The sequence below is a fragment of the Melozone crissalis genome, unplaced genomic scaffold, assembly GCF_028551555.1.
Source record: "Melozone crissalis strain CALT ecotype California unplaced genomic scaffold, PUWL_Pcris_2 ptg000004l_1, whole genome shotgun sequence".
Taxonomy (NCBI): domain Eukaryota; kingdom Metazoa; phylum Chordata; class Aves; order Passeriformes; family Passerellidae; genus Melozone; species Melozone crissalis.
The window spans coordinates 39102907-39115789 of NW_026535782.1; the positions used below are offsets into that span (position 1 = coordinate 39102907).

Below are 12883 nucleotides of genomic sequence, written 5' to 3' on the forward strand. Positions count from 1 at the left end.
TTGGTGCCCCAGCTATATTTTAACTGAAAACTGCGAGCTTTTATTTCTGGAATAACAGTAGCAGATATCTATGGCACAGCCATGGATTTATAGCAATGCTTTTTGCGTGGGGATCAATCGTTTAGACAGGATCTGCTCTCCTCCCCACAATCACTCCTTGCTCCCATGAACATGTTCAGCCTAGGAAAGATAAGATAGGGGAAGGCAGTTCTTATGCAATGAGGCTTCTTAAGCTAAAAGCAATGACTAAAAATTCCACCTCCTCTTATGAATACTATGTAGCTACCACAAACTTGCTCCTTGCCTGCAAACAAGCCAAAAGCCCTTCCCTAATGCCCGGGGATCTCGGTGCCTTCCCTGAACGTTTGAGTGGCTGTGGGTGCCTCACCACTCGGCAGCACTCACTGCCAGAGAGCAGCAGACACAGATCGATGGGGTTAAGTGGATTTCTCTGTGCTTGCCCGAATGTACACATCCTGCCCTTCCCCTGCCTCTCCGCCTGCTCTGCTCTTACTTCTCTCTGAGGACACCGCTTGCCTGCTTGTCCAAACAAGCTCCAGAGCCTGAAATTGCCAGGGAGTGAAGAAAGAAAAGCCTTCCTACTTACGAGGGGCAGGGTGAAGGGAGACTTGTCCTATGCTAAATACAGGGAAGAGAGAGCAATTACTGCAATATCATTTTCTGCTGCATGTGGCAGGACTGCTGGCGCAGCCTGGTGACAGATCATAAGGATTCTCTGTCTTAATAAGCAGCAAGCATGTCCTGGGGAGCAAATGTCTCATGTAAATATGTATTGGCATGGGGACAGGTGTCACACAGGGCTTCCCATCAAAGGAGAGGAAATGCAGCATCATTTGGAGGGCTGCTTCTTTGGAAGAGCAGCCACAAAGGAATGAATAATAGGATTAATTCACTTAGCTATTGATCTCAGATGCACACATTTTCATTTAACATTATGAGAACAGCCAGACTCTCATGGTTCATAGCCTGTGGGCAGCACAGCAGAGACAGCATTTGCAAGCCCTTTTCCCCATTTGCTGATGAGGTAAATCTTAGCAGCACGTTCCTTATGGAAGCCGCTGGGGAAGGATCTCCTATGGAAAACAGCCTAATGTCTGGACTGGTGTGACTCTAATGCTGCTCTCTACAGATGTACTCTGAGCAAATAATTGGTGGCCCAAATAACACGGGGACCTACCCATGGAAATTCTATATAGAAAGCTGAAGAAAGGGAGGGAAGGAAGAAAACAGAACAGGCTGATTTAATTATGTCTGGACATACATGCACACAATATCTCAGCTAATCAGGAAAAAAGTTCAGATACAGCCTCCCCATATCGCCATAAACATTGAAGACCTATGACAGTGAGAGAAGAAAGAATATGGTGCAGGGAGACATTAAGACATTTTTCAGTAGTTTCATCACATGGAACATGAGGTCTGCTCAGGGTCCCAAATAACTTTGCCAAATTAACCTGCAAAGTTAAGTTTCTCATAACTAGCTCTTACAAAACCACCCTGCCCATAAGCAAGCGGATGCAAGGGCCAAAAGTAAGTGTCAAAGGTGGTAAAGACCATGCTGGGATCTGTGGAGTCACCAGGTGACACCAGCAGAGATGCTGACACCTTAGATGATCCCGAACTGGGCCAGCTCGTGCAGTTCCAGATGGCTGAAAGCTTCCCATGGGCAAATCACGGTGATATCTGCAAAAGAGGGAAAATGACAAATGTGTTCCTGTAGCCCAATGCGCTCCTTGGATTTATTTTTTTATTAATGGAAAGGCTGATTTGCTCAGGAAACATTAACAAAAATGAGATTCCCTTTGAAGGTTAAATGGGCAGATGAGCATTTCCAATCTGGTACTACCTGTCAGACCAAACCAAATCAGTGTACTTTCTCTCTGTGAGCAAAAGCAAGCCAGCAGTTCCTAGTCTCTTCAGTGACTAGGTAAACTGGTGTAAAAGTTAATTCCAGTTATGTGGTTTCTCCTGTTCTTATAAATTACCTGTAGCCAAACTGTGATCTCCTTGAAGACATGTGCAGTTTTAGATCAGATGCTGAATAATTTGGCCTACAATATTCAGGATCTATAACTCTCTCTTCATCAAAACTTCAAACTTCTGACTGGCTACAGCTCATCCAATGCATGCTTCTCAATCCCAGATGGGTACATAAAATTCTTAAAATTAGGATTCTGATGACAACACAAACACTTGACCATCTGGGATTCAGTTTCTGTGATTTTTTGGTATTAATAGCTTAGCATTTAGCATTTATTTGAGAATCTCATGCTGCTGAAATTCTTAGCCGGGGTATTAGCAGAAAACAAACAAGCACTTCTGCAGCCCAGTGTAGGTAGTCTGAAGCTGAAACATACATAAATAGTCTTTTCTTCACATAGTGTATAAGCATGAATGTGGCAGCTTGGGCAGGCAGACCTAGTCTTCAATGGTGACCCTGAGAGCTGCAGACAGGCAGGGAAAGAGAGGCACCCCAGAATCCTCTCCCATGATCAAGTTTGTCTACGCTAGTGTTAAAGCAGGGCACGACAACATCCTGCAGAGCTTACCTGTGCCCAGCCCCTCCATGCCTGGGATGTCATCTCCAAACCTAGGAGAGAAAAGAGCAGGTAAGGAGTGAGTTTGGGGCAGCAGCAGGGAAAAGGGAGATGCCCTAAGCCCCCAGCCAAGGAATAAGAATTGTGGGTAGGGAGCAGAAGAGGAACAGAAGAGGAGCAGAAGAGAAGCAGCTCCAGGCTGGAGAGCCGAGGGCGCAGGGGAAGCCATCTCCTTGCCCAAGGGACGATGCACAGAAGCACAATGTAGCAGTGGGGAGCGACTCAACTAGCATGGTTTCTTTTCTCTCCACAATTCCCTTACCCTCTTACTCCTTTTTTGGGGGGCTTGCTCTTGAACTGCCTTGTCTGCCTCTGCTTGAACTTGGGGGGCCCCTTGCGCGGTGTGGTGGGGCCGGTGGGAGCATCGCCCGTGTTGAGGTTGGCGGCCGGGGTCTCGCTCATCGCTGGGCTGTGGGCAGCTGGCACGGGCCTCTCTCAGATCCCTCTGTCTGCAAGATAACAGCAAGGACTGGCACAACGCTCTGCTTATCTCTTCTAGGTATCAGTAGTCAGATGACAGAAGTATGGAAAATATAATTGTGACAGGATTAAAGATAATGGTATTAAAGATAAAGAAAGATTGTAATGAGTACAAATTAGGCAGGGTAGCGCTGCCTTTCATCTGGCATGCTGGAATTAAGATGCCAAACAAAGAGCACTTGAGCTAAGGCCAAAAAGACATTTACCCTGTGGTGCAATGTCTTGCAGAGCCATGGAGACTAACACCTCCTCTTGCCTCAAACACAGTTGCAGTCTTGGAGACAAGTTGCTGCAGAAGCTTGCCCCATAATTTAGGTAAAACTGGAAGTTTAATGCCAATGCTGGAGTTTTTTAATAGCTAGCTTTGGAATAGTATTGCTGAGGTTTTTGCTTACTGCTTCAGGACATGACTACTACAGGAGCCATGAAGACTCATGTATGGCTTAGAGAAATATCCTGTCCTTGGGAATCACCATGACATTCTTCACCTGTTCTCATACTTGTGCCTAAGCATTACCTTTGGAACACTGATGGATGTGGGACACTGGGCTGGAAGGATCCTTTGTCTGCGGGGAGCTGCAATTAGGGCCCAACATTTGTCAATACCAAACTCACGGGAAATAGCACAAGATTGTTGCAAGATTATGCAGAAGGCTAAGGCATCACACTGGAGACTACCTTTTAGGCAGAAGTTTATTTCACAAATTTCTCAGGATTTAGAGGAATAAAGCCTGTAACTTTGCCCAGGATATGCCCACTTTGGTATTTTTTGAGCATTATATTACATGTGCTGACCCCACTTCACCACACTGTACATGACCCAAACTCCACAGAGGATAAATAGTTATCAAGGAGCAATTTCTGTTTGGGAGACATGTCTCCTGTCTTAGACAGCAGAACTGCTGCACTCTGAGCCTTTTGCTCCCTTCCCAGAGAGGACAGCTATAACTCTCACCAGTGCCCAAAGGGAAGCAACCAGCCCTTCATCAAATTTTGTGCTAATTAGTATGCCATTAGTAATATAATGGTCTGAACAAGTGCAATTATGGATAAAAATAAATGTAACTTCTTTCTTTCTTCCTTGAAGTCACGTTTTCCCCATGACTGTTATATATCTCCTATCTCCAGGTGATGTAATCGCTGATGGAATTAACTTCAGGATTTGGTTCTAAAGACTAATCTCATTAGGTCACCATAGTACTCTGGCTTAATCCCCAACATCACCTGCCGTGGCACTCTGGACTTCTAATCTCAGAACTATAAATGTCATCAAAGATTTCTTTCCTTATTCTAAAGACAGTTCATTCCTTTATCCTGAAATAGCCAGAGCATTGGAAAGCAAATCCTTATATACAAGGAGAAAGATCATCTGAGCAATCCTCCTGTGTCACTTCCACATCCATGTAAGGTGAAGAGCCATATTTCTGTATCTGTGACATTCTGGAAATACTTCATCCAGAGCATCTTTCCATCTGTGGTGGCAGTAGGATGGCTCCAAATGATGGCACCTAGAGGCAGGCTAGTTCTTCTGTCGCTTGTGGTCAGGCTTCTGTCTCAGCTGTAATATCCCAAGCAGGAGACTGGACAGGTTCCAGCAGCCCCAAATGGAGCAGCAGATGGTTGTGTCTGAAGCTGCAGAATGCACAGATGCTATTCCCCCGCGTGTAACACAACGCTTCCTAAGCACACTCTGTGCCCACAAACACAAGGACCAGCTCAAACCCTGGAAGTTACTTATTTGGCTGCCTTCTCTGCAGTGCCTGAACAGTTGCCCAGTATTTACAGCTTTTTCTTTTTCCTCACAGCATGGTGGCAGGACAGGCAAACACTGTCACCTTCTTCTTTAACAGAATGAGAATGGAAGTGCAGTTATAGGTATGACCTGGACTGCACTGCTGGCAGGAGAGATGAAATCTTTTGACTCACAGATTTTTAGGGTTAAACTGAGAGATGAAGGCATTTTGCCTCCAAACGAAAGACATAATTTTGTCCCTCTCTGTTACTCAGGATGGGAGGAATTCAGATGATACTGCCTTACAACAAAATGTTTTGCATCAGAAAGCTGTTCCATAGCATGTCTGCTAATGTGCCAAAGTCTATTACTATGTCTCTTTCTCAGATGCAATTCTTACCAGCAGGTCTCTGTCTCAGTGCTAGACCCCACTCCTGAACTAAGAGAGACATGCATCCACTTTTAAGCACCATGTTACGTGGCACCCTCCTCAAGGGCTACTCCCAAAAGTACAACAGAAAAAACAAACCAGCTAACAGATTTCCATCCCTTAGGACTGACATCCAAAACTTGAAAGATGTATTTGTGCTCCATCTCCTGCTGAATTCCTGCCCTGCTTCAATAACCTCTGCTGTGCACTGGCATGTTACCTTAATCACAAATATGCCTTTGAGGGTGAAAACCTCTTTAATCCTTGAGTCCACATTTTGTCCCCAACTTCACTCAACAGAGGAATAGCTAATGGGAAGACTTGGCCCTTGAAGTTTCTTTTTGCCTCAGTCTGAAGTAGTTGTATCCATTTACCAGATATTCAATAACCCAGGATTTGGTAGGAAAAAGGATCTGCCCAAATCACACGTCATCCACTCTCACCTGCATGAATTCAGTAAAGAGCACTCAATGAAACCTTTAGCCAGGGACATTTCTAACATTAGGGACAATTCTAACTTCTTCCTTACTAATCTCCCTTTACTTCTAATTCTCTCCATGCATCACTACAAAATGACAGAGGATGGAAAGCAACCTTAATGCCACATAACATCTTTCCTCTTGCCATTGAAATCAAGGTGCCTTCCCACCATGGAGCTGGCGGGGCTTGCTTGCGACCATTACAGTCAAAGAATACTCCATTCATGCTGGAGTGGGCCCTGCCCCAGAGCATGGAAACTGCCCCAGTTCCCACACCTTGGGAAAAAACTGCCCCCACACACAGCCAGACAAGCACCCCAGGATTACAGACGTGATAGAAATGCCAATGGCAGCTTCTTCCCATGGGAATTTCACAGCCTTTTGTCTTACCATACCTGGTTACTTGGATAGTCCTTGGTACCAGATCAAACAGGTGGCTTTGACAAAGGTTCTGAGTCTCCTCTAGCTCTCTGCAAGTGCTCTGCTGCCTTCTCCCAGTGTTTCCTGGTCTGCCAGAGCTCCCTTGCTCCTGCCAGCAGCAGCACACAGCTCCTGGGCAAGAGCTGATGGCTGTGGGTGCAAAGACTGTCGAGGCATAAGATCCTCTGCCATGCACTTCCTCTGCTCCCTCCTCTGACGAGGTGTCACCTAATTGCCCCTGACAGCATTTCTGCTCAGTCGAGGGCTTAATCCTCTAGGTAAGAGCTTTGCTTGCATCTGAATGCTAATTATACCTGATACACATTAATGGGCTTATCTCAGTTGCGTCAGAAATCCCACCTCGGGGTTGTTGGCCAGGTTAATCATCCTTCTTTTAGTTTTATTTAAATTCAAAGGGGCTTGAATACTACTGACGAATGCTGACTCTTTAATCTGCTCCATCCTTAATCTCTGACTCCCTGTGGAAAATGTCTCTGGCAGATAATGTAGATTCATCACTTGATCTTCTTTTCTCTTTTCAGACCGTTCTGGTGTAGGAACTTATCTTCCCCTGTCCAAAGCTTTCAAAAATACAGATTCTTCCATGCGCACTTGTCTTACACTGCCTCAGGGTGTCAGACACAGAACCTCCATGAGCCATGGCCCTCCATGCAGACACTCTTCTGTGAGTAGAGAGGAACCAGAGGGAAACATCCTTGTGCTCACATTCTCTTTATGGGTTTCTTGCATGCTCAGATCTTGGCCTCAGGAGAGCCACCTGCATCATCCTTTCAGGCTTTTGTCAGGGAGTATCAAATCCAGGGCCTTTGAGGAGTCTCACAGCTCCAGCCTCAATTGCTTGAGGTGGCTGATCATAGTGATGGGAAGAAGTCCACGCAGGTTCAGCCCTTTCTGCTCCTGTGTCTTACACAGGATTTCAAATCCTTCATTCTGGCAGCAATTTTAAGACCAAGAACAGGTGACAGAGGGTGCACTCTAAGAGACAGAAACTCATTTCCAGTAGAGCTATATTCCCAAGTGGGGATCACTGGAAAGACTATCCCAGTTGAGAGAAGGGATTCAGTGAGAGCAGAGGTACAGCACCATGTTATGAGCTCCTCATTGCAGTGCCCTGCAGGTGTGGCTGGGCACTGGGGCAGGGAACACCAGCTGCCTGTCCCATCTGCTCCCTGGCAGCCCCCCAGTGCTGCTCTCAGCAGGCTCAGCCAGCTGAGGACACAAACCAGGGGGGTTCCAGGGAGACCCAGCCCAGGGGTGTCCAGCGCAGGGGTTCCTCAGTATGAGGAACTGAGCAGCCCCTGCTTGTACAGCCAGATTTGAGACAAAACCCTGCAGCAGCACCTGCCCTAATGATAGAGGAAACAAAGCAACCACGCCAGAATCACAATTCCCTCTCCCAGCTACTCGATCTGTTCACACTCTCCAAGCACCAACATCCAAATTTTTCCCCCATGGAGTTTTATCTGGACTTTTCTCTCCCCTGGGTTTTTCAGCCAGTTCCTTTTCCATCCCCCTGCCCCCCTTGCTATTGCCTCGAGCTCCCAGGGAACACTCACAGTGCCAAGGGCTCCTCTTGCAAATCATTCAACTCCCGTCCTCCAGCCTGGGCAGGAAGAGTCTCGAGGTGTCCCTTGTCCTCCAGATATACCCTGCCACCAGGTGACATCAGGCCATCCCTCGTGGGCGGTGTCTGCACACCAGGGCTGGAAGGGGGGAGCACTGTGGGACCAGGGCTGGGCAGGCACAGCTCCAGCAAGGTCTGGAGGAGCAGCATAGCCTCAGCACACTCCTGAGGAGTGATGTGCCCCTTCCTGCAAGAAGGTGGTGGCTTCTCTGGAGCTTCTGGGGGACATCTCTGGAGAAGCAAAGAGAAATAAAGAAATAACCTGGTCTTTGAGGGGTGCTGCTTCTTGGAAACACACGTGTCTGCATGTGCCAGGGAAGGGAGGATTTCCTATCCCTCTCCTGTGCTGGTGAATGCCTCGAGGGGTTTCCAGTGAACCTCTCAGAGGTGCTGCAGGGGTGAAGACACACCTTACAGAGCTATGCACACAGCTCGCCCAGTGCTAGCAGGACTGAGTCCGCTCAAGGAGTCCTAGGGAATGCTGCTGAGGTGCTGCAGGGCTCAAGGGAAGCAGATGGGAAGGCAGGGGCAGAATGGGAACCTTTGTGTTTCACATGGGTGGCCAACCAGTCACTCCTGAGGCCCAAGGTGTTGGCCTGAGGGAACAGCCAGGTCTTATCTGGGTACCAGCACCATTGTCACTGGGAGGGGCCCTCAGAGGCAGAGCTCAGGCCATTCTCCACCCCACCAAAACTCCATGTGTGGCAATGCACTCTGTTTTATACCCAGCCCTTGGTATCTCCCATGTGTTCTAATAGCCTGTAACTGCCTGGAATGTCAGTGTCAGGTATGGGGAAAGAGTTGGTGGAGTCTCAGGGTGAAAAGAGAAGGTCCAGTGTCCTGCAAAAAGGTGCTGGGAGATCATCCTCAGCTGCAGCAGTGCCTCAGCCATGGCCTGTAACCTGTTAACCACAAGGCTAACAACCCTCAGGGGCTCTTGGGCCTGGTGAAGCACCTCACACTTACCTTTGTTGAGCACCCTCCTCACTGCACAAGATCAGGCCTGGCAGGACTGAAAATAATCCCAGTAAATGGAGCAGCATCAGGAGAACCAGAGCAACACAAGGGCAGAAGGAAACCAAAGTGTGGGGTTGTTTATGATGGATGGGATTTGTGTTTGAGTGAGGCTGGAAGAGGGGATTTTGGAGCAGCCAAGCCAGCCAGGGGTGTGACTGTGTGTGGCCAAGAAGGGACAGTCTCTCACTGATGTGACAGGCCCTGGCAGGGAACACCAGTCCAGCACTGCACTGGTGCTGAGCAGGAGTCCCATAGCTGGGGCCTCTGCCCCTTCAGATGCTCAAGTTAGACAAGATAAATCCTTCAGTGAGACTCTTAGCTTACATTAAAACAAATCAATGAGGTCCTAGCCCTTGAGTGGGCACTGAGAAGCTGGGAAGTAAATCCTAGCTGCAGCTGAGAGGCTTTCAATCTAGCAGAGAAGGAGCAAACACACGTTCCCACACATTTGAGACAATCACACAGCTTTCAGAGGCTTGTGCAGTAATTTGTGGGCACAGGAAAGAGAACGGGGGCAGCATCTTGTTGGCATCCTCTCTTTCCCTGTGATGACTAGAGCTTGTATACAAATGTTGGAGATTGATTGCACTCATCCTCTTCTGACAGCAGAAGTGATTACTGTGGGCAGGGACCTGCTTGTGTGGATATAAAGAGGTGCAGCCTGCTGGCAGCAGACTCCCTCCCATCCCTGCTGCTCATTCCCATGCCTCCATCTGCTACAGACAGGTTTCCAGGGGCTCCCCCTCCCCTTCTGCCTTCTTCTGTGTAGGTAAAGTTGCTGGGGAAATCAGCTGTACATCCCTCTAGTGCTCTTTCCTGAGGCTTCAAAATTTACATATGTTCAGGCTGTTTGTTTTCGAAATACTCCCTTGGTTTTCCTGTTTTCCCAATGAAATCTGTCTTGTTTCCCTTTAACAAAAAGTGGACTGTGGGAAAAAAATATTCCATGGTGTCACATGAAGATAATTTTTTTACCACTGACAAAACATGACAGCAACTCCCTAAAGAGCCCCACTTCTCATGTTCTTTCTTATCTCCCAGGATTATCAGTGCTCTCTCTCCATCCATACTCTCTCTCCCTTCCCCTCACAAAGTGGGTGGCATTTACTTTGCAGAGTTGTGGGTGCACAGCTTCCCTTCAGAGCAAGAGGCATCTGCTTCTGTTTGTGCCTGGCTGCTGCCCCAGATGGGTGACAAGTCCTGCCCAGGGACTGAGAGCCCAATCCCTGTCCCTCCCTGCCCAGGCCTTTCTTCCCCAGGAAGGCCAGTGCCAACTTTTCTGGCCACAGCAGCTGCCATTGGATCCAGAGCAGAGTGCACCAGAAACCATGGTGTCTAGGTGGTAGCAGGAGTGCAGTCCTCGTGGCCTCAAAGGAAAACTCAGGAGCTTCATCACCTCCAGCCAGATTATATTCTGTTCCAAGGAATCAGTTAAAAAACATCCCCAAGGTTTCTGACCCTATTTATGAGCTGGTGTAGCCATGGAAACAGCAGTTATGCCAGAAATAGCAGCTCACTTGAACGACAAAGAAAACACAAGTTTACAAGACAGTGATTTTTCCAGAGGCTGACTGGGCTCATGGGACTGTGGGAGGAAATCCCAGCTGAGGCACAGACTCAGGGACGCAGCTGATAAGGGCTGCGGTCGGTGTGCGCCACAAGAACTTTTGAAATGTATCTCTACAAGCTTGTGCCATATACTTGGGAGACTTTGTGCATTATTGATAGAGATTTATCACTTGCCACAAAGATATACCTAAGTGGAAGTGAGCAGAGAATTAGGCAGGCAGTAAAATGTTGGTTTCCCTCCTGAAGACAGGCAGCCTACCAAGGGCCTCTGGATCCCAGGTGAGGGAACCATGGTCAGACATGGATTTAGAATGGCACTGTCTGTTGGTCTCACAGAAGATCAGTGAGGTTGTCATGTCAACAGTGTTTTGGTGAGAAGCCTGCAAATGAGGACTCAGAGGCTGGAATCCTCCCCCTGCAGTGCTGACCATGTTCCTACGCCTCATGTCATTTGTGCTAGTGTAGAAAAGAGGCACAGATACAGGGGACTGGGCTTTCCCTGCACAGATATTTGGTTGTTTGACTGCATGCAAATCAGTGCATTAAAAATGCAGAGAAGGCATGCTCATGGAGAATTTTATCATTTTTCCTTCGGGAAATCTCGCACAGTTATTTTGGTGTTGGGATGAAAGATCCATAACAGCCTGCAATAAACAGGGTGTGCTGACTTTGGGAATCTGTGCCTGCTGCTGGATACAAAAGCTATGTTCAGTGTCCCTGAGCTCAGCTTGCAGAAGAGCCTGATCTTGATACTCCCACTCATACTCTGGAGGCTTCCCTGGCAATAGGGCAGAGAGCAAAGAGGCTGAGATCTGTTTTTCCACTGCCAGGGCTGGAGAGGGAGATTTCCACGACCAACCTGTAGAAAAGGGTCCTTTGAGCAAATATAAATCAGGTGATAAGGTTTTTCTGAACCATCAGCAATGGCCCTGTTTGTGCTATAAACTGAGTATTGGGGACATAACTAAGTCCTCAAGCCAAATGGCCATTGCAAAAGCTTCTGCAGGAAAAATGAAGTCCCTGCTTTTCTTATTTGGTCAAGGATGTTCTACTTGCACATGTTAGAACATCATTACAGGCCCCAGGCTTCCAGGCACAAATGCTTTAGGAGATTCTGGGGCTTTTTATAGCAGATGATATAAAGCCATGTAGTCTGTCCTACACCTCATTAGTTACCAGAGTTATATTTTCTTCTCAGCAGTGAGTCTGGCCTTTCTTGGAACAGATAGCCAAGTCTTAGCATCTCACACTCACAAGACTGCTGTTAGCATGATTTTAGTAACTTACAGAAACTTTTCCTTGATTGGCATAAATAAAAGGAAAACCAAAAGGAACCCCCCCCACCCCTCTCTCTCTTTTTTTTTTTTTTTTTTTTTTTTGATAGCCCTTTTTACCATCAGATCTCAGGAGACAGAACTACATTTTTATCATTCTTATTTGTAAATATGGAAGAGATGGTGGAGAGAAAGTTCATGGACCTGCAGGTAAGACTCAGCCATGCAGGCATCTGCTGGGGACACTGATGCTCTTGGCCATGCAGCACAAAAAGCTCAGTGTTTCTAACTGCTTTGTGATTCATTGTCTAAGAGCATCCCCATGCTCATTGCAAAGCTGTCCCAAGAGAAAGCAATATCATTAGTGAGCATCCTTTCTGTGCACTCACTTTGCTTAATGTCTGCATCCAGGCTGTTGGTAATGACAGAATAGGAATGGCTTTGTTAGATTGTTTTATAAAGCATCCTTTCTTTCTTATTTTCACTCTACCCACAATTAAAATATCTGCTTTTTTCATTTATAAGATTATTTTTCTCCTGAATGACATCTACAAGCTCAACATTAATATATTGAACAAAAACTTCGCATTTTTCCCCTTTTTATCAAGCCCAGGTAGTGAATGTGGTTATCTATGTGACTGCTATATATCACAGTTTGTGATTGCCCTTAAAAAAATCACAGAGTTTCCATAGGATTGTCTCAAGACCCTTATTCAGATTTTTCTTTTCTCATAATTGATTCCTTCTGTGTGAATTACATGCCATGTACCTGTGAACAGTGATTAAATGGTACACTAGCACTCTCTAAAATCACTCATTGAACTAAACAGAGAAGTAATACTGCCTTGTTAAAAAAAGTGTGTTTTTATTTAAATAGAAATCAGAAAATCAGATTGCTCCAGAGCTTTGTTCAGTTTAAAACAGTGTAGCAAATGATTCAGTGTCACAGGGCTAAGAAGCAGAAACTGTACACAAGTCAGCTCCAGATGTCTCCTTTCTTGACAGCTCTTTTTCTCATCTTTTTTTTTTTTCTTCTTCTTTTTGAATGATTGATTCTTTCTCCTTGGAAACTAGCAGCCCAATAAAGGAAGGCTTTTCCTAAACATTTTGTTAAAATGTTTCTTTCTTCTTCTTAAGGGGGCACATATCTTCCCATGGCTTTCACACCACGCAAGAGGCATTCTTCCTTCCTCCTCCTCCACATAAAAGCACTGCTGTG

General features: G+C 46.6%; 2 protein-coding genes across 2 annotated transcripts in view; one reads left to right on the top strand and one right to left on the bottom strand.

Moving 5' to 3' along the window:
- ARHGDIB (Rho GDP dissociation inhibitor beta) overlaps nucleotides 1-12883 on the top strand; it is a 44834-nt gene that overhangs the window by 17166 nt on the left and 14785 nt on the right. The gene's annotated exons all lie outside the window — the stretch shown is intronic.
- Nucleotides 1620-4006, bottom strand: PDE6H (phosphodiesterase 6H). Its single transcript, XM_054272691.1, has 3 exons — nucleotides 2881-4006; nucleotides 2571-2611; nucleotides 1620-1704 (listed from the first exon to the last, which is right to left on the bottom strand). The coding sequence occupies exons 1-3, from the start codon at nucleotides 3018-3020 to the stop codon at nucleotides 1628-1630; spliced, it is 258 nt and encodes an 85-aa protein (XP_054128666.1). The 5' UTR covers nucleotides 3021-4006; the 3' UTR covers nucleotides 1620-1627.

Bases quoted from the DNA above. Each gene is read 5' to 3' on its own strand.
- PDE6H (XM_054272691.1), bottom strand. From the start codon at position 3,020: ATGAGCGAGACCCCGGCCGCCAACCTCAACACGGGCGATGCTCCCACC. The intron at 2,612-2,880 runs GTAAGGGAATTG...TTTCTCTCCTAG, and splicing joins CCCAAAAAAGGAGTAAGAGG to GTTTGGAGATGACATCCCAG. The intron at 1,705-2,570 runs GTAAGCTCTGCA...CCTCTTTTGCAG, and splicing joins CATGGAGGGGCTGGGCACAG to ATATCACCGTGATTTGCCCA.